Here is a 26958-nt window from a genome sequence, read left to right on the forward strand (position 1 = left end):
TGCAGTAGCTTGGTGGTAGTTTCATTAAATTCCAAATATTGGTAGTGTTTTCAGTAGATATTTACTGATTTTCCATGTAGGAGGTCAAAATAACCACTACTTTTTTGACAAAAATAAAATGGGGTATTATTGCCCTTCACCCATGTCTCGGCATCAGACCTGCCTAATTCTAATTTGAAACATGTTTGTGTTGAAAAGGCCAAATTACACATTCTGATAAGATATGACCCCAGATTAATCTCTTGCCATTTGTAATCAAGGGATTTCAGATTTACATTTGATTTTTCATAAAGTAGATCACTAGATCCAAAAGTAACGTCAGTTAGAACTATATTTTTATTAAGGGCAGGTTTAGTGTAGCTTAACGTCTTCCAGTGTGAAGTAGTTGGTCAATTATATTTTCAGAGTAGTTTCCTCCAACACTGACATCACCATTCAGCATCAATCAAGGTAAATTGTATCTAATAATCCTACCGTCTGCACTGGTCCTGTTCTGCTTGTGCTCCCGGAGAGCACTTACCCAACGAGCGCGGTCGACCCTTGAAATTAAGACAAAGATCAGACACTCAAATGATTAAAAGAACACGGCATTGTTCGTAGAAACTGATTGAATCAGTGGTGCATTCCAAAGCATGGGGAAAGTGGGTGAGGAGATTGATAATCAGTTTTACTTTCGGTAAAGATGCTTTACAGACTATCCTAACCCTGAACTTAACTCTAAACCCTCATTCGAAACCTAACCGTAACCCTAGCAAGCAGTTGCTTATCAACAGATAATGACCATCTGTAGAACATCTACAGATGGACAATCCAAATAAGGTGCGACCTCACTTTGTTTCCAAAAATGATGTTGCTGAACTACTAGTTAATGAATTTTAAGCTAAAACTATCCCTATAAATGTGGTATAATGCAGTTACAGTGCATTCGGAAAGAATTCAGACCCCTTCCACCCTTACAGACAGGTTTTTAGAAATGTTTGCAAATATATTAAAAACCAACAAATATCACATTTACATAAATATTCTGAACCTTGACTCAGTACTTCGTTGAAGCACCTTTGGTGACGATTACACCCTCGAGTCTTCTTGAATGCTACAAGCTTGGCACACCTGTATTTGGGGAGTTTCTCCCATTCTTTTCTGCAGATCCTCAAGCTCCGTCAGGTTGGTATTTTATTAGGATCCCCATTAGCTGTTGCATAAGTAGCAGCTACTCTTCCTGGGGTCCACACAAAACATAATACAGATTATCATTAGACAAAAACAGCAAGGACAAAACTACATAATTTTTAAAAATGTAATTATAGCACACGTAGCCTACATATCAATGCATACAAACTGTCTAGGTCAAATAGGGCAGAGGCGCTGTGCCACGAGGTGTTGCTTTATCAGTTTTTTGAAACCAGGTTTGCTGTTTATTTGAGCAATACGAGATGGGAAGTTCCATGCAATAAGGGCTCTATATAATACTGTACATTTTCTTGAATTTGTTCTGGAGACTATGAAAAGACCCCTGGTGGTGTGTATGTGTGTAAGTTGACCATGCAAACTATTTAGGATTTAACACATTGTTTCTTATAAAAAGTAGTGATGCAATCAGTCCTCAACTCTTAGCCAAGAGAGACTGGCATGCATAGTATTTATAATCAGCCCTCTGATTACAATTAAGAGCAAAATGTGCCACTGTTCTGGACCAGCTGCAGCTTAACTAGGTCTTTCCTTACAGCACTGGACCACACAATATAAGACTAAACTAGAGCCTGCAGAACTTGCTTTTGAAGTGTGGTGTCAAACAAAAGAGCTTCTTCCCAACCATTGAATCTATATGTTTTGACCATGACGGTTTACAATCTAAGGTAATGCCAAGTAATTTAGTCTCCAACTTGTTCAATCGCCACATCATTCATTACCAGATTCAGCTGAGGTCTAGCACTTATGGAATTATTTGTATCAAATACAATGCTCTTAGTTTTAGAGGTGTTCAGGACTAGTTTATTACTGGCCACCCATTCCAAAACAGACTGCAACTATTTGTTAAGGGTTTCAGTGACTTCATTAGCTGTGGTTGCTGATACGTATATGGTTGAATTATCAGCATACATGGACATGTGCCAGTGGCAGGTCATTGGTAAAAAATAGAAGCGAGGGCCTAGAGAGCTGCCCTGCAGTACACCACACTTTACATGTTTGACGTTAGACACTTCCATTAAAGAAAACCCTTTGAGTTCTTTTTGATAGATAGCTCTGAATCAACTATATTCCGGAGGTTGAAAACCCATAGTACTTGAGTTCTCAACAACAGGTTATGGTCAATAATATCAATTTCTTTCAACCAATCATCAGTCATTTGTGTCAGTGCAGTACATGCCGAGTGCCCTTCTCTATAAGCATGCTGAAAGTCTTAATTTGTTTACAGAGAAATAATTGTATTGGTCAAACATTTTTCCAACAGTTTGCTAAGAGCTGGCGGCAAGCTTATAGGTCTGCTGTTAGAACCAGTAAAAGCCGCTTTACCACTATTGGGTAGCGGAATTACTTTGGCTTCCCTCCAGGCCTGAGGACAAAGACTTTCCTCTAGGCTCCGATTCAAAATATGACAGAACGCTACGGAGGATGGTGGCCGACTATAGCCAAGCCTAAGTTGTCAATGATTTTTCCACCTCTCCTATACTAACTTTACAAAATTCAAACTTGCACTACTTTTCTTTCATTATTTTGTACAATTTTTTATGCATGAATATAATTGCTCACCGTTTGTCGTGGGCATTTCCTGCCCAAGTTTGCCAAGGAAATAATCATTAAAATAATTGGCAACAAATGGTTGTGTGATGAATAAGCCATCGACGAAATATGGAGTTGAATTGTCTTTCTGCCCATAATTTCAAGTAAAAGTTTTTTTCCATCATTCTTTATATCATTGATCTTGGCTTCATAATGCAGTTATTTTATTTTTGTTGAGTTAAGTCAACCTCAATTTGCAGTAAGTAAGCCAGTCAGATGTTAACTTTAGTTTTTCAATTCCTCAATGCATTAACAGTTCTAACAATCAATAATTGGAAGAAGCAATTTCATAAATTCAGTGTCTGGATGTGCAGTGTCTGGATGCCCCTCAATCACATCAGACCCACAAATATTTTTAATATCCACATAAGAGTCACAGTAAAATATTTAGTATGATCTTTTATATACTATATTAAGCCCAGCTGTTGGAACTTTGGCTTTCCTGGATATAGTCACTATATTGTGATCACCACATCCAATGGGTACGGATATAGATTTAGAACAAAGTTCTACAGTATTAGGAAAGATGTGATCGATACATGTGGATGATCTTGTTCCTGTATTGTTTGTAAACACCCTGGTAGGTTGATTAATTACCTGAGCCAGATTACAGGCACTGGTTACAGTAAGAAGCTTCCTCTTGAGCAGACAGCTTGATGAAAACCAGTCACTATTCAGGTCCAAGAAAGTAGACCTCTGTTTACATCACATACACTATCAAGCATTTGACACATTATTTAGATTCTGACTGTTGGCACTTGGTGGCCTATAGCAACACCCCAAAAGAAAAAAGGGTTTAGATGTGCCAAGTGAACCTGCAACCACAACACTTCAATAAACATAACATCTTCTAAGCATTACAGGGATATGGCTCTGAAAATATACAGCAACTCCTCCCCCATAAGCATTTCTGTCTCTTCTATAAATATTATATCCTTGTATTGCTACTGATGTATCAAATTAATTATCTAAGTGAGTCTCAGAAATGGCTAATGTGAATGTTCTGATGTTAGAAATAAGGTTAAGGCTCTTTCCAGAACAGCTACCTTGTTCTTGAACCTCAGGAATTTGACCACTATCGCCCTGGGTCTATCACCTGGAAAGGTGGTGGGTTTTCTAGTCCTGTGGGCACGCCCCACCTCAATCTTCCTGTGGTCCATCTTCAATTTCTCAGAGATCATTTCCCTCACTTTGTCCTCAGACTCCATCCAGGTCTCATATGAAGATTCTGCAATTCCGTCCACAACCATGCTGTTTCGCCTTGATTGTCCTTCGAGATTTAGATTCTAAACTAATGTCTGAGTCTTTAAAGGAAATTAAGTTCATGTATATATATATATATATATATATATAATTTGATATACATAACCGATTTATATTATCTTGTCCTCTCTAAAATGACTTACAGATTGCTGTCATCTTGCCGCTCTCCTATTTCAACTCGTGGTGCTGACCTTGGGAGAACTGCAAACTGCTCTTCAGGTCCTGGACCTCTGGTCAGGTCGTCCATTCTTTTATTAGTAGAATCCACAAGTATTTGAACAAAACACTTGAAACTATTTTCTTGTTGTTGTAACAACTGTTTATAGGTATCTTTGTTCATTTGAAAAGATCCTTCACATGTGAGAGAGACACCACTGGCACTGTCCTCAACGGTACTCCCGCCAGCTTTGGTCTGTGTCATGGTAGCTAGCAATGTATGTTAGGCTGTTACTCCTCGCAGTTCCAGACAGGGCAGGTCACAGGGAAAATTGAAAACATCAGGGATCTAGTCACAAAAAAAATATATATATTAAAATAATTTTTTTTTTAAAAAACGGGACAATCTGTGGTCCCAGCCACAATGGCTAACCGCAGCTAGCTAACGTCCAGCTAGCTAGCAGCGACGCCAAATAGCTCCTCAGACCTGTCCTTAGTCAGCAGGATCACTGGAAAACTGATGCCAACTGCATCAAGGGAACCAATAGAAGCTAGGTAGCTACCAATAACTTTCCAATATACTTTTAAACAAACAAAACAGAGCTCTTCCGCGCACAACGGGAAGTGATGAAATTCAAGTCTACATAGCTGGATGGGGAGCATCGCTGCACAGCTATTTTCAGGTCTCTCCAGAGATGTTCGATCGGTTTCAAGTCCGTGCTCTGGCTGGGCCACTCAAGGACATTCAGAGACTTGTCCCCAAGCCTCTCCTGTGTTGTCTTGGCTATGTGCTTAGGGTCATTGTCATGTTGGAAGGTGAACCTTCACCCCAGTCAGCGGTCCGGAGCAAGTTGTCATCAAGGATCCTTCTGTACTTTTGCTCCGTTAAGCTATCCCTCAATCCTGACTAGTCTCCCAGTCCCTGCTGCTGAAAAACATCCCCACAGCATGCTGCCACCATGCTTCACTGTAGGGATGGTGCCAGGTTTCCAGATGTGACGCTTGGTATTCAGGCCAAAGAGTTCAATCTTGGTTTCATCAGAACAGAGAATCTTGTTTCTCATGGTCAGAGTCCTTAAGATGCCTTTTGGCAAACTTCAAGCGGGCTGTCATGTGCTTTTTACTGAAGAGTGGCTTCTGTCTGGCCACTACCATAAAAGTCAGATTGGTGGAATGCTGCAGAGATGGGTGGTCTCCTGGAAGGTTCTCCCAACTTCACAGAGGAACTCGGGAGCTCGGTCAGAGTGACCATCAGGTTCTTGGCCACCTCCCTGTCCAATGCCCTTCTCCCCCAATTGCTCAGTTTGGCTGGGCGGCCAGCTCTATGAAGAGTCTTGGTGGTTCCAAACTCCAAAAAGGCCATTGTGTTCTTGGGGACCTTCAATGCTGCATACATTTTTTGGTACCCTTCTCCAGATCTGTGCCTTGACACAATCCTGTCACTGAGCCCAACAGACAATTCCTTCAACCTCATGACTTGATTTTTGCTCTGACATGCACTGTCATCTGTTGGACTTTATGTAGAGTGTGTGTGCCTTTCCAAATCATGTCCAGTCAATTCCATTTACAACAGGTGGACTCCAATCAAGTTGTAGAAACATCAAGGATGATCAATGGAAACAGGATGCACCGGAGCTCAATTGCAAGTCTCATAGCAAAGGGTCTGAATACTTATGTAAATAAGGTGTTTGTTTTGTTGGAATACATTTGCAAACGTTTCTAAGAAAGCCCCCCGCACCTCTGATTCAGAGGGGGGTTGGGTTAAATGCAGAAGAACCATTTCAGTTGGACAACTGACTAGGTAGGTCATTATGGGGTAGTGTGTGTGTGTGTAGATGGATTTAATGAATAATTTCCTCATCAATTTTAGAATAAGGCTGTAATGTAACAAAATGTGGAAAAAGGTGTCCGAGTACTTTCCGAATGCACTGTATATGCTTTAAGACTTATGAGCAACCGCCTTATGATGATCCTGACTAAATACAATTCTGATAACATAAGCCTTAAGGCTTTTTTTTAAATGACTCATACATGCCTGTAAATTGTAAAGTTGTTGACACGTATTGGACTGAATGAGAGTCAGAGCTAGTGATACCTGGACTCAGCGACCAGAGCAATCTCCTCCGGTCTCCCCTCGCTGTTCCTTGACATCAGCAGTCGCAGAGACAGGTGGGCAGAGCCTCCCTTGGCAGGTGGTGATGTCCGTCCCTCCAGCTCCTCCGCCGATTCCACCTCCACATTCACCAGCGTGGCATAGTCCATCACCACATAGCTCTCTTCACTGGACACACACGAATTACATGTTCACGTTTGAAACATATCCTGTACATGTATAATATCACCACATACAGCACCAGTCAAAAGTTGGACACCAACTCATTCAAGGGGTTCATTATTTTTAACAATTTTCTGCATTGTAGACTAACAGGCTGAGACAAAACTCTGAAATGACACATGGAATCATGTGGTCAAAAAAAGTGGTAAATCAAAATATATATATATATTTTTTTTTGATTCTTCAAAGTCTCCACCCTATTGGCATTCTCTCAACCAGCTTCATGAGGTAGTCACCTGGAATGCTTTTCCAACATTCTTGAAGGAGTTCCCACAGATGCTGAGCACTTGTTGGCTGCTTTTCCTTCACTCTGTGGTCAAACTCATCCCAATTGGGTTGAGGTCAGGTGATTGTGGAGGCCAGGTCGCAGCACTCCATCACTCTCCTTGGTCAAATAAACCTTACACAGCCTGGAGGTGTTTTGGGTCATTGTCCTGTTTGAAAAACCAATGATAGTCCCCCTAAGCCCAAATCAGATGGGATGGCGTATCGCTGCAGAATGATGTGGTAGCCATGCTGGTTGAGTGTGCCTTGCATTCTAAATAAATCACTGAGTGTCACCAGCAAAGCACCCCGACACCATCACATCTGTTCACCTACTCTGCGTCTCACAAAGACACGACGGTTGGAACCAAAAATCTCAAATTAGGACTCAAAACCAAAGCACAGATTTCCGTCGGTCTAATGTCCATTGCTTGTGTTTCTTGGCCCAAGCAAGTCTCTTCTTATTGGTGTCCTTTAGTACTGGTTTCTTTGCAGCAATTCCACCATGAAGGCTGTGTATCAACAGTTGATGTTGAGATGTGTCTGTTACTTGAACTCTGAAGCATTTATTTGGGCTGCAATCTGAGGTGCAGTTAACTAATGAACATCCTCTGCAGCAGAGGTAACACTGGGTCCTCATTTCTTGTGGCTGGCCTCATGAGAGCCAGTTTCATCATAGTGCTTGATTGTTTTTGCGACTGCACTTGAAGAAACTTTCAAAGTTTTGAAATATTGACTGATCTTCATGTCTTAAAGTAATGGACTGTCGTTTCCCTTTGCTTATTTGCGCTGTTCTTGCCATAATATGGACTTGGTCTTTTACCAAATAGGGCCATCTTCTGTATTTCCAACCCTACAACTGATTGGCTCAAATTCATTAAGGACTACCTAATGAAGCTGGTTGAGAGAAGGCCAACAGTGTGCATCAAGGGAAAGGGTGGCTACTCAAATATAACATTTGAGTAGCCACAATTTTTTGGTTACGACATGAGTCCATGTGTTATTTCATAGTTTGTCTTCACTATTATTCTACAAAACGGTGTCCAAACTTTTGACTGGTACTGTATACAGTCAGGTCTATAATTATTGACACCCTTGATAAAGATGGGCAAAAAAAACAAATACTGAGCTATATTGTATGCAATTTATTTTCTTATACTAATACAATTTCATAAGTCAAAAAAAAAAGGGGGGGGGGGGGTTAAAAATTGACACCCCTTTTCAATACTCTAGCACCCTCCCCTCACGAGGATAAAAACATACTTTTGCTAAAAGGTTGAGAGATTAGAGAAGACATTGTTGAAATTATAACATTCCGCCATACAGAATCTTTCCAGATCCTTGACATCCTTCCTCTGCTCTTATGGAACTGCCCTCTTCAATTAAAACCTTAGGTTTTCAATTGGGGTACAAGTCCAGAGACAGATTGCCATTACAACATTTTGATTTTGTGGTCAATTAACAATTTGTGGATTTTGATTTGTGCTTGGGGTTATTGTCTTGCTGTAAGATCCAACAGTTGGCATGACTACAAAGTAGGCAAAAGCACAAACAGATCTGGGACCAGGCTTCTCTAGACAGTCATTGTGACCTGAAGAAGATTGTGTCTTGAGGCCATCTTACAGTTTTGAACATGACACCAGCACACTGGCATATCGCTTCCTCTCACCATTGACATAGCCTCCTAACTCAGGCACATGAACACACACGCTGACTGGAGTCTGCTGAACAGACATGGTGTATTGGGGTTCTAGGAATCCCAGGAATGCTCAGCAACATTTTCCCTCCGTCCATACTCTCCTACCTTCCATGACATGTCGCAGCTGGCCCTACTCAACCCCCCCAGAGATCATGACCTCAGTCTTCACTGGCTTAAATTGAAGGACAGCAGATTAATGACTCCTCTTCAAATGAATGAGTTGGATGTGAGTGCGAAACAAGCATAAGAGCTTATTCTGCTACATCAAAATGTAATTTGTCTGTAACCATGTTGCTAGAATACGCCTTGGGACAAATGTGTTATGGACAGAGGCCAGAATTAAAATCGAACCACATTGCGCTGACATTAAAAAGTTGAGTGCAGTTTGATCTCAGCCCATAAAGAATGACAATACCAGAGGCTGAGGCTCGCTCTCTCACCTCTTCTTTTTGGTGACGATGAGCACGTCGTTGAAGAGGAACAGGTAGTAGCTCCTGTGGCTGAAGGCCTTCCAGAAGATACTGAGCTCCTCAGTGCAGACGGCGAGCTCCCCGCGCTTCTGCAGCCACCGTGATGACGACACCAGTGGGAAAGGCTGAGGACAGATTCAGGATTCTTTTTTTATTAAAAAGTACACTCGGTCATAAAACATTTAAAATAAAATGGATCAAAGTATAAATAGATTAGTAAAAAAAGCTGACACGAAACAAAAAATGATCTTGAAATGTAGTGCTGTGAGTGAAGGTCTGCTTGGCTGTACCTTGATCTTGCCAAACTCCATCTGTTTCTGAATGGTGTACATCTGTTCCGTCCTCTCCATTCGCCTTGCTCCGTTGTTGCAGCTATTCACCAACTGATGGGATGAGAACACATGTAACAAAAGTTATTTTATTTACAGATCTATTTTGGTTGCACAATGCTCAGTAATCCAACACACAGCAAATTCGAATTCAGACCTAGACTTTTTCCACTGTTACATTACAGCCTTATTCTGAAATGTAAACTCAGCAAATAAAAGTCATGTCCTCACTGTCAACTGTTTTAATTTTCAGCAAACTTACTGTGTAAATATTTATGACCATAACAAGACTCAACAACTGAGACAAACTGAACAAGTTCCACAGATGTGACTAACAAATGGAATAATGTGTCCCTGAACATAGGGGGAGGGGTCAAAATCAAAAGTAACAGTATCTGGTGTGGCCACCAGCTGCATTAAGTACTGCAGTGCATCTCATGGACTGCACCATATTTGCCAGTTATTGCTGTGAGATGGTGGAAGAGTGGGGTAACAAGGCACCTGCAAGTTCCTGGACATTTCTGGGGGAGGGGGGGGGGGGGGGGGGGGGGGAGGAGGATGTCTTCCCTGTAACGCACAGCGTTGAGACTGCCTGCAATAAGCGCAGTTCGATGACGCTGTGACACACATGGTCTGGGGCGGCAAGTAGCCTAGTGGCTAGAGAATTGGACTAGTAACCGAAAGGTTGCTAAATCGAATCCCCGATGTGACAAGGTAAAAATCTGTCATTCTGCCCCTGAACAAGGCTGTTCCTAGGCCGTTATTGAAAATAATTAGTTCTTAACTGACTCGCCTAGTTAAATAAAAAAGGTTAATTAATATATATATATAATATATATATATATATATATATATATAAATATTTTTTTTTTTTTAAACGTCCGGACCATGACGGACCCTCTACATCGATCCCGCTCCAGAGTACAGGCGTCGGTGTAAAGCTCATTCCGTCGACAATAAGCGTGAATCCGACCATCACCTCTGGTGAGGCAAAACCGCAACTCGTCAGTGGAGAGCACTTTTTGCCAGTCCTGCCTGGTACAGCGACGGCGGGCTTGAGCCCATTGGCAACGTTGTTGCCGGTGAGGACATGCCTTAGAACAGGCCTACAAGCCCTCAGTCCAGCCTATTGCGGACAGTCTGAGCACTGATGGAGGGATTGTGCGTTCCTGGTGTAAATCGGACAGTTGTTACCATTCTGTATCTGTCCCGCAGGTGTGATGTTCGGACGTACCGATCCTGTGCATCTGTTACACGTGGTCTGCCACTGCGAGGACGATCAGTTGGCAATCTTGTAGTGCTGTCTTAGGCGTCTCACAGTACAGACATTGCAATTTATTGCCCTGGCCACATCTGCAGTCCTCATGCGTCCTTGCGGCCTGGGCATCTTTTTTTGTGATTTTCAGAGTCAGCAGAAAGGCCTCTTTAGTGTCCTAAGTTTTCATAACTGTGACCTAATTGCCTACCGTCTGTAAGTCATTAGTGTCTTAACGACCATTCCTTAGGTGCATGTTCATTAATTGTTTATGGTTCATTGAACAAGCATGGAGAACAGTGTTTAAACCCTTTACAATGAAGATCTGAAGTTTGCCTTTCAAAGATAATTTGTAAAAATCCCAGTTTCTTTTTTTGCTGAGTTGATTAAATAAAAGCTCAATCTACACACAATATCCCATAATGACAACGCAAAAACAGATTGATTTTTTTTGCCACTTTATTAACAGAAATACATTTACATAAGTTCAGACCCTTTACTATGAGACTTAAAATGGAGCTAATGTGCATCCAGTTTCCATTGATCATCTTTGAGATGTTTCCACAACTGAGTCCACCTGTGGTAAATTCAATTGATTGGACATGATTTGGAAAGGCACACACACATCTGTCTATATAAAAAGGTCCCACAGTTGACAGTGCAATGTCAGAGCAAAAATCAGGTCATGAGGTTGACAGAATTGTCTATAGAGCTCAGAGAAAGGATTTTGTCAAGGCACAGATCTGGAGAAAGGTACCAAAAAAAAAAATGTATGCAGCATTGAAGGTCCCTAAGAAAATAACGGCCTCCATCATTCTTAAATGGAAGAAGTTTGGAACCACCAAGATTCTTCCTAGAGCTGGCCGCCCGACCAAACTGAGCAATCGGGGGAGAAGAGCCATGGTCAGGGAGGTGACCAAGAACCTGATGGTCAACTCTGACAGAGCTCCAGAGTCCTTCTGGAAGGTTCTCCCATCTCTGCAGCACTCCACCAATCAGGCCTTTATGGTAGAGTAGCCAGATGGAAGCCACTCAGTAAATGACAGCCCGCTTAAGAGATTACCAAAAAGGCACCTAAAGAACTTACCATGAAAACAAGATTCTCTGGTCTGACGAAACCAAGATTAAACTCTTTGGCCTGAATGCCAAGCGTCACATCTGGATGAAACCTGGCACAATCCCTACGGAGAAGCATGGTGGTGGCAGCATCATGCTGTGGGGATGTTTTTCAGCGGCAGGTACTGGGAGACTAGTCAGGAACGAGGGAAAGAGGAACGGAGCAAAGTACAGAGAACTTGCTCCAAAGTGCTCAGGACCTCACTGGGGCAAAGGTTCACCTTCCAACGGGACAACAACACTAAGCACACAGCAGTGGCTTCAGGACAAGTTTCTGAAAGTCATTGAGTGGCCCAGCCAGAGCCCGGACTTGAACATCTCTGGAGAGACCTGAAAATAGCTGTGCAGCGATGCTCCCCATCCAACCTGAGAGCTTGAGAGGATCTGCAGAGAAGAATGGAAGAAACTCCCCAAATACAGGTGTGCCAAGCTTGTAGAGTCATACCCAAGAAGACTTGAGGTTGTAGTCGCTGCCAAAGGTGCTTCAACAAATTAGTGAGTAAAGAGTCTGAATACTTATGTAAATGTATTTCAGTTTATTTGTAATGAATTGCAAAAATGTCTAGATACCTATTTTTGCGTGTACATTGAGGAGAGCAAAAACAATTCAATCAATTTTAGAATAAGGCTGTAACGTAACAAAATGTGGAAAAAGTCAAGGGGTCTGAATACTTCCTGAATGCATTGTAAGTTGCTACAGCGCCAGGGTACAGCTGTAGCAGTACTGCAACATACCAACAATACACCATGTGCGATTAAGTTAGATGTGTAGACCAATATGACAAATCAAAATGGATGTCTGTTGCCGGCCCTGTGAAGCGTTCAAAAAGGTCGACATTTAGAAATGTTGGAGGACGGACGCAACAATGAACATGCAGGGTTTGTGGAGCAGCCTACCTTACTGATGGCCTTCAGGGCCCACACTGCAGCAAAGTGCTCCGCCGTTGTGTCTGGAGTTTTCTGACAGATCGTCTGGGTGGGAGAGAGAGAGAGATGGATGGATGGATGATGTTGGGGGAAGGGAGGCGCTCCCAAATACTACAGAACCACCTACTATTGCCCGTCTGGATTTCAACCCCTAGATACCAGACGTCGCAACTGGTTTACCCTGGGAATCTGCTTATAGAACAATGAATACCTCTAGGACCTATAGTAATAGCCTAGTCGGGTCACGTCGACTAGAGACTCCTGTCCGTACGGATACCCAATCCATCTACGACAGGGGTTTCTAATGCTGGCCCTGTGGATGTACAGGGTGTGCAGGAATGAATTCCAGCCCAACAAACGCATCGGTTTCAAATAATCAACTAGTTGAATAATGAGTGTTGGTGTTGGCAAAAGCCTGCAGACCCAGCAGCACTCTCCAGGTCTGGAGTTAGAGAACCCTTTCCTATACCAGTGGCAGGGCTTCGACTATTATTGGTCTGGTGTCAAATCTCTCCATTAGGGTGCGCCCAAGGCCTCTCTGCAGTGTGTCATAGCAATTCAGCAATGTTTGAATCTCACGGAGCGCTCTCCTTGAGGGACATTACAAGATCAGAGGAAAATACCTAATTTTCTCCTCGCTTACCCTTGACGTTTTGAAAAGGAGGATGCGAGGAATCAAGACAGACTTTTGGGATTCACCTGTTGACTCCCATCAGAGGAATCGTGAGAGACTTACGTCTAATAGCAGCGGCAGCCGGGTGACTCTCTGCATTGGAAGGATGAGGAAGGAGATCATGGGCAGGCCTTGGGACTCGCCACTCCCCTCAATCCGTTTCAGCACCTCCTTAAAAGCAGTGTTGCTCGTTCTGAGAGAGACACACACAAGGAGAGAAGATGAAGGAAGCCAATATAAGTCATGTTTGAATCATATCAACATCCTTTAATACTTAGCCCAATCACTGATCGGACATGACTGGATTGGTTTAACCTACGTAGTGGAAAACTTGATTTCCATTTATCCAACCATTTAGATTTGGTGATTTGATTACGGAAAGGGGGACAAAGGGATGCATGTTAAAATTATTTTAAAATCAGGGTTTCTGTTATTGGCCCAGTTCAATTACTTCAGAAATGCATACCTATTTTCAACCTTACTTGATGTAATCACAGAGCTGAATTAGTTTGAATGGATAGGTGTACTCTCACCAATCTCTTACAGATCTGTACTTGAAGGATGCATTTCTGAAGTATTCGAACAAGGCCCTTAAATTTGTCCCCTACTCACAGCAGCTTCTGCAGCGTCCTCTGCTGGAAGGTCTCGTTGGAGCAGTACACGATGTAGGGCTCAAAGTGGTGGGCGGCGTGGTTCTGCACTATGTCGCTGATGTCCCGGATCACCACGTTGTCTTGGTGACGCCTTTCAAGGTCGTCGAAAAACCTGTCGAGAACAGAACACATGCATAACTGTTCCCTTCCCTCTCTAACCATAAGAGCTACTGTACCGGAGCAGCCGTTTAATAATAACCGTAAAAGCAGTTACATGGAGAATATTCCAAGCGCAGCCAGCAGCAGCATTGTGCAAAGGTTGTAATTGACCTCTTAGTGCTGCCCTGAAAAGCTTGTGATCTTTGATTGCTGAGATGGATAGCATGTCATAATACAGGGTTTCCCCAAACTCCATCCTTGGGCCTCCCCAGGTGCACATTTTGGGTTTTGACCTAGCACAACACAGCAGATTCAAATAATCAAAGCTTGTTGATGGGTTGGTTATTTGAAAATCAGTGCTAGAGAAAAATAATAATAATGTGCACGTGGGGGGGTGAACCAGGACCCAGTTTGAAAAACCATGTCATAATGAACAGATCTAAAGACTTGGGTGGGTGGAGGGGGAGGGGGGACGACACATTGATTTTATTTGGTCGTGAACCAATATTGGAGATCGCAAATGATGTAAAAACAGTTTGTCCACTTTCAAAAAGGCATAAGGTGGTAATAAAATGTTCCACTATCTCACAGTGCACATTAATGAAAATACCAGTCTACTACACTAAATGTGAGCCAGGAAAGCATTCAAAGAAATCAAAACAAAATTAGCTAAGCTAGTAAGGCCGATGTATTACTTCTAGGGCTGGGCGGTATACCGTATTTTATGATACCCCGGAAATGGATGGTTTGGATTTTTACTTTACCTTCTATACCGGTATTTGAATGTTTGGTTTGTTAAAAATGTGATACGCCATGTGTACTTTACTTCACTACTTGGGGCGGCAGGTAGCCTAGCGGTTAGAGAGTTGGGCCAGTAACCGATAGGTTTCTAGATCGAATCCTTGACAAGGTAAAAAAATAAGTCGTTCTGCTTCTGAACAAGGCAGTTAACCCACTGTTCCTAGGCCATCATTGTAAATAAGAAGGTTTAACTGACTTGCCTAGTTAACTAAACTTGTCATCTCTCCGCTCTTTCTGTGCCGCTTTGCACACAGATCTAGCTACGCCCCCTGTCACTCAAGGAACGCATTTGATGTTCCTCAACCACGACACTTGCCTTCAGTCTGCATGGTCAATGCAGCACAATTCTGTTTTCACTTTACTTCTTAATATAAATCCACTAGCGTTCTATAATGACACTGCTAGTTTGTCTTTTCCTTAGCAAGTTGCCCTAAATCTTGTGAGTCGCTAATTGTTAGCCGCTAATGCTAATAAATGTACTGAGTAAGAGCAAACATAGCGAGCTAATAGTCTGATGGTGTAGACCTAAATCAGCATGTCATTTGTGCAACAGTATCCTCTTGCTTTGCATATTCTGCTTTGTTCTAGAACATGTTAGCTACATGAAGTAGCTAAGAGAAAACATGCAATGTAGCCAAAGCTTATAGGCTCCCCTAGGAAACAAATATCAACACTAGATCCTACCCTGTCGCAATAACTCCTCCCTGGCATTTTAATTCGTTGTCATCGCAAACTGTATTTTTTATAAATGTATCTGTTATTTTACCAGGTAAGTTGACTGAGAACACGTAACCATTCCCCAAGTCATTGCTGCAAATGAGAACAGGGGAGAGGGGGATGAATGAGCCAATTGTAAACTGGGGATTATTAGGTGACCATGATGGTTTGAGGGCCAGACTGGGAATTTAGCCAGGACACCGGGGTTAACACCCCTACTCTTACGATAAGTGCCATGGGATCTTTAATAACCTCAGAGTCAGGACACCCGTTTAACTTCCCATCCGAAAGACGACACCCTACACAGGGCAGTGTCCCCAATCCCTGGGGCATTGGGATATTTTTTTTAGACCAGAGGAAAGAGTGCCTCCTACTGGCCCTCCAACACCACTTCCAGCAGCATCTGGTCTCCCATCTAGGAACTGACCAGGACCAACCCTGCTTAGCTTCAGAAGCAAGCCAGCAGTGGTATGCAGGGTGGTATATGCTGCTGGCTAGATTATAGAATAGTCATTCTAGTTCCATAATTCCAACTGTTTTGCTCTAATTCAATAATTTAACTCCATACATTTTCCCTGACACCTAAAAGTACTTACATTTTGAATGCTTGCAGACTAGGAAAATGGTCTAATTCACTCACTCAGACACTTGTTAAGAGAAAATCCCTGGTTATCTACTGCCTCTGATCTGGAGGACTCACTAAACACAAATGCTTTGTTTGTAAATTGTGTCTGAATGTGCACCTGGCTATCTGTAAATTAAAAACAAATAAAATGGTGCCATCTAGTTTGCTTGATGTAAGGAATTTGAAATTATTTACACTTTTGATACTTAAGTATATTTAAAACCCATATTTCTACTCAAGTAGTATTTTACTTGGTGACTTTCACTTGAGTCATTTTCTATTAAGGCATCTTTACTTTTACTCAAGTAGGACAATTGGGTACTTTTTCCACCACTGCAATTAAGTGCTGAAATTGGTTTTGGTTGAAGTTGAATTGAACAGTATAAAACAAATCAGAATGCAGAAAGACTCATTGAAATCACTTAGAATGCGTGTTCTGCCACCCTAGGATCACTCACTACTCAAAGCAAATGTAGAACTTATTGTTCAAAAACTAAACTTCTTAAATACCATGATATATTTTGGCCATATCACCCAGCCCTAGCTTCTAATAGTACAATTTCCAATGTGCCAGTAGATAATAAAGCTACAGTTGTTACTTCCAGCCCCACCCATTACAGGGACTCATTTTTTGCTGACAAACCTTGAGTAAACTGACACCCAAAACAACAGCTCAACTGAAGCAGTAATGTCACACACACACACACACACACACACGATAGTCGAGCAAACCCTGTCAAGACAAGTTCCACCCATCAGTTGCATTAGAACTGCGCACTTTCCATTCAATTTTAACTGTGGGCAGCCGCATAACGATTTGTGCAATTGCCATTGACAGAGACTAGATCCATTTTCATTCAAAAAGCAGCAGTAACAAACAATAACAATGTAGCCTTGAACGCAACATCATTATTAAGCTCTGCTGAATACCACCTGACCTACTAGGCAGTAGAACCGGTTGAGCCAGCGTGTCTAAACACGCTCCGTGAGTCCTTCCAGGAGACTTGCTCCTGTTCAAATTCCATCGGAGGCTGCGTTTACACAGGCAGCCCATTCTGATCTTATATCCCACCAATCACATCAGATCTTGTTCAGAGCTGATCTGATTGGACAAAAGACCAATTAGTGAAAGAAATACCAGAATTGGTCCAGCTGTGTAAAGGCAGCCTAAATGAACCCATTGTGAACCTTTAAGCTGGGCAAACAACCAAATCTAAAATGGGAATAAAGGTACAGTACTTAATTACTAGATTACTGACAGATTTTTATTCACAGATGTTGCAATGTTGTGTCAATGTTTGTCCATACAAGCATTTCCAAAACATTGATAACAATCATTTCGCTCTAGGTATGTCTGTGTTACTAGTCCTAGCTAGAAGAGCCAGGTCTGCTAGACTTCATTGAACCTCAAGATAAGATGCAAATTCACTCTTTAGATGGCCTGTAGTTTCTCGGAGATAGAGCAAGATAAATGAAATAATTATTTCCACCATCAAAGTCACATAAGTAATGAAGGACTTGACTGACTAACTAACAACAACCTAAAGCTGAGGGTCAAGGAATATGTTGTTTCAGCCTCAGCCTGCACTTCTGAATGCCTCCACCTGCTCGGTTTGTGGAATTTTATGCTTATGGTGAGATCTCCTAGTGCTAGCCTAGTCCAGATATGGTTGTGCTTCAGCCAACTGTACAGCTCTGACAAGTATGCATTAGTGATACAAATAAATCGATAGTTACATATCGGGACATTATTTATCACTTTGACAAAATAAATTGTGCTAGTTAGCTGTCCCTGCACCAACACAACTGAGAATGCCAACAGTGTGCAAAGCTATCAAGACATAGGGTGGCTATTTTGAATCTCAAATATATTTAGATTTGTTTAACACTTTTTTGGTTACTACATGATTCCACATGTGTTATTTCATAGTTTTGATGTCTTCACCATTTTCTTACAATGTAGAAAATAAAGAAAAACCTTTGAATGAGTCAGTGGGTCCAAACTTTTGACTGGTACTGTATATAGGCCACGGCCCCGTTTGCCATTAAATAACCTCACTATTCCAACTGCAGGCCAGATAGACCTTCATACTGAGACCATCCTAACCCAGCAGTCTCCAACTGGAGTCCGGAGAAATGTAGTACCTTTTGCTGACACCTTCGATGACAGTGATGTTGGAGAAGAGATGGTGGTGCTCGGTGGCAGTTATGGTCTTCCGCAGTGCCTCGCTCCCTTTGAAGTGCCTCACCAGGATGCCAAGGCTGTGGAGGTACGAGAACTCTGAGGTGATGATCTCAAATATGGCCTGCCAAAACCACATGAGAGAATGTCAGTGGGGCGGGGGAGGCCCCTTATATAGCAGGGTGAATCCCAAAAAGAAGACCTGTATTGTGCAGTGAACAAAAATATTTCAAAAACCAACAATTTCAAAGACTTTACTGAGTTAGGGCTGTGGCGAGCTGGTTACTGTCATGCAAGAGACTGACAGTTTCTCTAAATTGACCGTTAATGAACAAAAACAGGTTTAGCATCTACAAGCCTCCACACATACAAGCAGCTGCTACATGCCATCTACATTTAAAAAAGTAAAACAAATCAATTTAAGATACACATCACAATAAATCCATTTTAGTCAGGTCTAAAGAAACATTATGTATTTAAGAAGAACAGAATAGGAGTTGGCCTACATTATCTGGCTATGTGCCATAAAATGACAAGAGATACTTATAAGTCCCATGACAATTTTATTGTAAGAAGAATGGAATTCAACCTAACTGAATGAAATTGAAAGGGTATTTTTCCCATTACAGAGCGAGTGCACGTACGAAGTGGCCATGTGAAACAGGTCCTATATGCTAAATTAAAGTTGCCGAATAAATCCGTTCCAAATGATAAACCTTTTATGTTTTGATCTAAGATATTCTTTGGGCTGCATGATGCGATTATAAGCCATTGATTTGAGAAAGTAGCAAAAAAGTGATCATATTTTGACCCAGTCTATTTAACGTAATCTTGTCTTTCAAATTCATTTTACATATTAGTAATTTAAAATGGCTTTTCCGCAGGTCCGTTTTGTAGGCTACTTCGGTTTTATAGCGGAGCATGTGCTTAATATGAGCAGCTGAGAAATAATATAACATGCATCAACCACTGATATTCCTGTCGTGCAGTTACATGTTTTCGCAATGAAACATTTCACTAAACTGTTTGACGCTCAAGAAAGGAATAAAGGAGAGGAGATGGATGGTGGTGAGATATTCTGTATAGCTTATGATAATGTCCCAATTCATTATGAAAATATATTTTTCACAATCCCTATTACTAGGCTATTCAAAATCAAATTCACTAATTGTAGACAAACCCTGCAAAAATCAACAAACCTAGGGCTATACGTTCTTTCCCAGACTCGTGTATAGACATTTGAGTGTAGCATAAGGTAACCAGTCAATCCAGTATGCATAATAATACTACTACTACAGTCCACTCAACGTGATTACTTGAATGTTAGTTTTTGGAGGAGTATATTTTGGGGCTTGGGCTCATGATCCTATCATATGGAGGTTGAATTAATCACCTTACAAAGTGCCGTTTATTTCATTGTGTTAGGCTTTGAAACATCCACAAAAACTAAAAACATGTTTTACACTGTTTCAACCTGCTGTTGAAGATTTTTCTTCAAATTGATCATCACAGTGAGGGGAGTTGTAAAGTACTATAGGCCTGCTGTTTTGATTAGTGTTTAATGTGATTTTCAAATGCATTTACATTGATGTCAGAGCGTTTAGAGGGACAATAGAGCCCTGAGTACCAGGCTAATGACCGCCAGGTTCTAATGACAAGTTGGGTACAACCAAAGCATGTCCAAAGTGCATAAAATGAGATTGCATGATTCAACAGTCAACAGTCACATGGAATTTTACTGCGGTCATGACTCATTACTGCCAGTGTGGCGGTAATATGGTCACTGCTACAGCTCTAGTTACAAGGAAAGGAAAATAAGTCAATTTAAATAAATTAATTAAGCCCTAATATATGGATCTCATATGACTGGATACAGATAGTCATCTGTTGGGTCATAGATAAATATAGATATATAGTTTTTTTTTAAAGGTAGGGGTGTGGATCAGAAAACCAGTCAGTATCTGGCATGATCATGGCCTCATGAAGCTCAATATCTCCTTTGCATAGAGTTGATCAGGCTGTTGATTGAGTGAGACAACATGCCACAATGACTGTGCGAAGTTGCTGGATATTGGGGGGGGGGGGGGGGGGGGACTGGAACACGCAGTCATACACATCGATCCAGAGCATCCCAAACCTGCTCAATGAGTGACATGTCTGGTGAGTATACAGACCATGGAAGAACTGGGACATTTTCAGCTTCCAGGAATTGTGTAAAGATCCTTGGGACATGGGGCCGTGCATTATCATGCTGAAACATGAGGTGACCGCGGCGGATGAATGGCATGACAATGGGCCTCAGGATCTCGTCATGGTATGTCTATGCATTCAAATTGCCATCGATAAAATGCAAGTGTTAGTTGTCTACAGCTTACACCTGCCGATATCATAACCCCACCATGGGGTACTCTGTTCACAACATTGACAAACCGCTCGCCAACACTACGCCATATATGCGGTTTGCTGTCTGCAATCTGACCAGTACAGTTGAAACCGGGATTCAGCCGAGAAGAGCACACTTCTCCAGCGTGTCAGTGGCCATCGAAGGTGAGCATTTGCCCACTGAAGTCCGTTACGACTCCAAACTGCAGTCAGGTCAAGACCTTGGCGAGGACGACGAGCACACAGATGAGCTTCCCTGAAACGGTTTCTGAGTTGGTGCAGAACTTCTTCGGTTGTGCAAATCCCCAGTTTCATCAGCTGTCTGGGTAGCTGGTCTCAGACAATCTCGCAGGTGAAGAAGCTGGATGTAGAAGTCCTGGGCTGGCGTGGTTACACATGATCTGCGGTTGTGAGGCCGGTTGGATGTACTGCCAAAGTCTCTAAAATGATGTTGAGGCAGCTTATGGTAGAGAAATTAAATTCTCTGGCAACAGCTCTGGTGGATATTTTAGTGTGGCCTTTTGTCCCCAGCACAAGGTGCACCTGTGTAATGATCATGCAGTTTAATCAGCTTGATTTGCCACATGGATTATCTTGGCAAAGGAGAAAATGCTCACTAACAGGGATGTAAAACAAATATGTGCACAAAATGAGAGAAATAAGCATTTGTGTATATGGAAAATTTCTGGGATTTTTTTTAATTTCAGCTCATGAAACATGGGACCAACACTTTACATGTTGCATTTATATTTTTGTTTAGTGTCTTTACAAATAGTGGTATACATATAAAGGTCTGAGCAGCTCAGCATTCAAAGATACAACTGGACGCATACTGCTAACGACAATAATTAGCAAACAGCAGCAATGATAGAGAACGTAGCACCGCCATTTCGTTTGTTTCATTCGCAGACACGTCCCTAGAGTTAACTATTATAGTGAAATAACCTTACAAGATGTGTAAAGGATTAAATGGGATAATAATATTGTGAATGGGATGCAAAGGCCACTTGTTTGGAAACCAAAAAGGTCGCTGAAAGGTGAAACTATTTTGAAGAAGACGTCATTAAAATAAAGTTTACTATGTGTTCCCAACTTGTATGGGAACAAAATGTTAAACATCTTTTACCATTTTGATTGGACCATGTCCAATTCATACACAATAGAGAGCCATGCCTGTACATTACAATGGTTGTTGCTTCCAAAGGACACTTTAATGCAATAAAATATACGTATTTGCCTTACAGAAGATCTATCACTGATAAATCTAGTTTGGAGCTCAGCTAGCTGCTTCTAAGACTTTTGAGAAGGGTGATCGTGCTATTGACATTACAGGGTTAGCCAGCAGGAGTGGAGGGACTAAGGCAGCCAACAAATGGAGGGAGTGGCTGCATTTAGCACACAGAGAGCATGCCGGGTGGACTTTGATATTTAGACAATAGTGTGTTCTGACTACCAATAGAAGAGTCCCAGAGCAGGCACTCTCAAAGACCCTGCTGTAAACTCAAAACACAGAGTCCCTTACCTCCTGTCGCTTCCGCTCCTCAGCAGAGATCATCTGAAGAATGTCGTTATCCTTCACCTGAGGCATAGAGGAAGATGTTTACAGCAAAATGATTAGTACACGTTTTAACTGTCCACCACAGTATATTGGAGTTGAAATTAAATAATGAATATGAGCTGAAGGTGCAGACTTTTACATCCAAATCGGGTGGTGTAGGAATTAGAGCACTCTTTATATGTGGTCCCCCCCCCCCTTTTTTTAAGGGACCAAAAGTAATTGGATAATTGGCTACTCAGTTGTTCCATGGCCAGGTGTGTTTTATTCCCTCATTCATTCACTTACAAGTAAGCAGACAAAAAGGTCAAGAGTTGAGTAAATGTGGCATTTGGAATCTGTGGCTGTTAACCCTCAATACGAAATCCAAAAGAGCTGTCACTTCACTGCAGTGAAGCAAGCCCTCATTAGGCTGAAATATCTAAAACACACACGTCAACGAGATAGCAAAAACATTAGATGTGGCCAAATCAACTATTTGGTACATTCTTAAAAAGAACAAACGCACTGGTGAACTCAGGAACACCAAAAAGTCCACAGAAAACAAATGGTGGATGACAGAAGAATTCTTTCCCTGGTGAAAACTCCTTTCACAACAGTTGGCCAGATCAGGAACATCCTCCAGGAGGCAGGACTATGTGTCAAAGTCAACATTCAAGAGAAGACTTCACCCGAGTAAATAAATAGGGTTTACCACAAGATGTAAACCATTGGGAAGCCTCAAACAGGAAGATCAGATTAGTTTGCCAAAAAAACATTTAAAAGCCTGTACAGTTCCGGAACAACATCCCATGAACAGACGAGACAAAGATTAACTTGTACCAGAATGATGGGAAGAGTATGAAGGGAAGGAACTGCTCACAATCCAAAGCATACCACCTCATCTGTGAAGCATGGTGGAGGTGGTGTTATGGCGTGGGATTGTGTGGCTGCTAATGGAACTGGTTCCCTTGTATTTATTTATAGATAATGTGACTGCTAACAAAAGCAGCAGGATGAATTCTGAAGTGTTTAGGGCCATTTTAACTGCTCAGATTCTGCCAAATGCTACAAAACTCATTGGATGGCACTTTACAGTGCAGATGGACAATGAGCCGAAGCGTACTGCGAAAGCAACCCAATACTTTAAGGCAAAGAAGTAGAATGTTCTGCAATGGTTAAGTCAATCACCTGACCTAAATCCAATTGAGCATGCATTTCACTTGAAGGCAAAACACCCCAAGAACAAGCATGAATTGAAGACAGCTGCACTAAAAGGCCTGGCAGAGCATCACCAGGGAAGAAACCCAGCAACTGATGATGCTATGGGTTCCAGACTTCTGGGATGTTAGTTTGTCCAATTACTTTCGAGCCCCTAAAATTGGGGGGCTATGTACAAAAATTGTTGTAATTCCTACACGGTTCAGACAATAATTGACAAAGATGAAAGTCTACACTTAAAGCACATCTTGATTGTTTCCCTTCAAATCCATTGCGTTCATATACAGAGCCAAAATCATGCAAATTGTCACTGTCCTAATACTTATGGACCTAACTGTAATAGGTTGCTTAAGCAGTATGACAGAGCACGCAGTCAGACAATTGTATCCATATGGGAATGCAATTGCACTGAAAATGTTGTAAAATGCAGCGTTATGATGGTATTGAGCCTCTATTAATGAAATGGCCAATACTGTCAGGTGAGTTTGTTTTGAATTCATTCATAAATAATGGTTCAAATAGAATTGAACACCACCTTTTAATTTAAAACGGTATATTTGTCTTTATGGAACTAGGCAAGTATACAAAGTTAAATGGAAAATGATATTAGTTCTGTTCCTAAAATCTTTAATTTTAAGTCCGAGTGATATATTGTGACTAAGTTGAATCTAAGAGTGCAAGTTATTTTAGGATGTTTAGGCCACATTTTCATAAACGCAATCAATGCATTGTTTACTTCACAAGGCTTTCTGTAGCGCTTGAATTAAAATTCTAAGACAGCCACAAAGCAATTAAGATTGGGTTCAAATTTCAGAAACCCATCCCTTTTACTGCCTTCTTTAAAGCGTATGATCCACGCCGAAGTTCAGTGTTGATGCACAGTCACACAGATATCTGCTGTCATGGTTCGGACCCCACATCTGTGCCCCTACCAGTCCCCGCTGGCCTGGAAGACCCCTCTGCTCCTCCCTGCTTACCTGCTGTAGCGAGCTCCAGGTGACCTGCGCTGGCCTGTAGCTCTTTACCACAATGGCCTGGTCCTCCCCGGGTGGCTCCACGTGGACAAAGTCATCATCATCCGCAATAGTGGTGGGCTGCAGCCCCCGCTCCGTGATCTCCTGGTACAGCCGAGGATCTATGGGCAAGAGAAACAAATTGGAATAACTATTGTTCCATGCAATGTTGAAATGGCTTTTGTAGTCATGTGATACTGACATGGAAAATGTTGAAATGTTTGTAGAACTTCAAGTCCTCACTTCACTGTCATTAAGAACACTTCATTTGACACATTCAGCATGGTTACATGCACACAATAATACAATTATTGTGGATAGTCTGATTAATATACGTTACATGCTTTGCAAGAAGAACGATTTCCCTAACAAGCCTGTATATAGCACATCTGAAATCAGGCTACTGATGTGCCTTCTGATACATGCAAAACATTAGCTTTCTACCACAATGACCATGTTATTTTTGCGAAGACTATTTGATATGGAGTTGGGACATAGTTCTCACATACAAATTTTAAGATGCATATACGTTTTTCCGCACTCACTTTAACTGCGCACAAGAGCGAGGATTGCGCCACCGGTGCTGGCATGTGCATAGATCAAATATACAGCCAATTAAGCGTTCCAGTACCATGTCCTAATAATTCAAAAGATTGCTCAGAAAACTAGGTGCTTTAAAAATCGGCATGTTTACTTTATGACGTTAACGTGATTAAGATAAGCAGATCAAGGTGCTTACATGACTAATACCATACTCCGCCTTCTGCCATAATCAGTTTAATATTGAGTTATTAGTGTGCATGTTAACGTACTTAATGACAAATATCCAGTATCTCTAGGAGCAATAGTTACGATTTTTCGGGTTGAATATTTTCTTAGCTATAAAATAAGCGTTTAAAACATGTTTTTATCCAGGGTTTCCCCATTTTCTGCCTGCGGGATGCCATTGTCCATTCTAGAACACAGGCACACGAGTATCTCCCACTTCTACATGTGGAAAATGGGAGACCCTGGATAAAAACCGAGTTTTAAATGCTTATTTGATAGCGAAGGACACATTCAACCCGACGAATCATAATTATTGTTCCTAGAAATACTGGATATGCCTCTAACGTTATTTTGGTGAAACTGAGTAGTTGGTTTGGTTGATCAAGGACGCCAGGCTACGGAAGTTTCCGCAATCTGTCTAAACAATGGCTCGTTGCAGGACAAAGCCACATGCTAACCAGGAATGAGGGTCAACCAATTCTATTTGAACTTCAAGAAGTGAATTGAAAATAAATGACAGAAATCTTCACTCTAAAGAAATATTGCGCAATTATAGATTCATGAACTGGATTTTGATTAAGCCCGACTTTCCCATATTTAAAGATGTATTGAATAACCAAGAGGCTAACATTTGTCATTTGATCTTTTCCGGTCATCTGCTAGCCTGGGTGCCAGTCTGTTTTTGCTCTTTTGCAAACTTATGCAGAAATACACTGGCATGACTAGTCATCTGTATCTCTAGGGGCAAAGCCCCGTCAGCCGGGAGGAGTGACACATAGGTACCGTCTTTGAATGAGCCCCCGTGCCTCTGGTTCCTCTTTCTCCCCAAGGTTCTCTAGAAAGGAGATGGTGGAAACATGAGTTAATCATAGAACAGGCATCATCAACTCGATTCAGCCACAGGATGATTTCTTCTTGAGCGGATGATCAGGGGGCCGGGAACATAATTACAAATCATTTGCAGACTGCATAAAGCCCAAACATATAATATTTGGCTAAGACATCATTTCAAACCTTGCTTACGTTGGTATACAATCACATACAGTATATCTCACGATTATTTGTGGGAATACTTTGAAACATTTTTCAAAAGATAAAAATCACTTGGAGCTGATTTACAGTCTTGTCGTCGTCCCCCCACCCCACCAAAAATGTAATTAAAAAAAATAACCCGCACCGGGAAAAATTTGGCCCACGCGCCACCAGTTGGGGAACATTGTCACAGAGGAATGAATGTGGGAGAGGGCCTCCACAGAAGGACATGGCGCCCTCTCAATTTGGTCAGTATGTTTTGCTCCATGTTAAAACCATAGGGTTGTCAGTCGAGGAAGTTCTGCACTAACAGTTTATGCACGGGAAGCGGTCCTGGAAATTTGACCTCGCTAACTAAAAAGATGGCTTCTAACTTAGGGACTTATCACCAGCACTTTGGTACTGATGACTCAAGACAGCTAGGTTGCTGAATAGACACACTCAGGAGTGAGGTGTCCAATACAACTATCCCTTCCAGAACCACAGAAGTTTCCTACCACAGTTTCAGTGATTGAAAATAGCCAACAGACCTGGTCTCCCAGGTCTAAAGCAAACATGTTCAATCTTAAACAAAGTGCCTGAGGAGCACCAGGACCAGGGTTGCCTACCGCTAGGGGATAGCAGGGGGCTAGAGGTGAAATTCAGCCAGCGACACGCTCACAC

The 26958-nt window shown here is 41.8% G+C and overlaps 1 protein-coding gene across 1 annotated transcript in view; it reads right to left on the bottom strand.

Moving 5' to 3' along the window:
* The window catches only part of arhgef16 (Rho guanine nucleotide exchange factor (GEF) 16), a 34872-nt gene that overhangs the window by 2323 nt on the left and 5591 nt on the right, over positions 1-26958 (bottom strand). Inside the window, exons 3-13 of the mRNA XM_021615816.2 lie at positions 26047-26098; positions 24460-24617; positions 22250-22306; positions 18309-18469; positions 13881-14033; positions 13332-13461; positions 12566-12640; positions 9259-9351; positions 8939-9093; positions 6296-6481; positions 475-539 (exon numbers count right to left, since the gene is read on the bottom strand). Coding sequence (XP_021471491.2) covers positions 475-539; positions 6296-6481; positions 8939-9093; positions 9259-9351; positions 12566-12640; positions 13332-13461; positions 13881-14033; positions 18309-18469; positions 22250-22306; positions 24460-24617; positions 26047-26098 — 1285 coding nt within the window. The remainder of the gene's footprint in view (positions 1-474; positions 540-6295; positions 6482-8938; positions 9094-9258; positions 9352-12565; positions 12641-13331; positions 13462-13880; positions 14034-18308; positions 18470-22249; positions 22307-24459; positions 24618-26046; positions 26099-26958) is intronic.

The sequence above is a fragment of the Oncorhynchus mykiss genome, chromosome 9 (genome assembly GCF_013265735.2).
Source record: "Oncorhynchus mykiss isolate Arlee chromosome 9, USDA_OmykA_1.1, whole genome shotgun sequence".
NCBI lineage: Eukaryota > Metazoa > Chordata > Actinopteri > Salmoniformes > Salmonidae > Oncorhynchus > Oncorhynchus mykiss.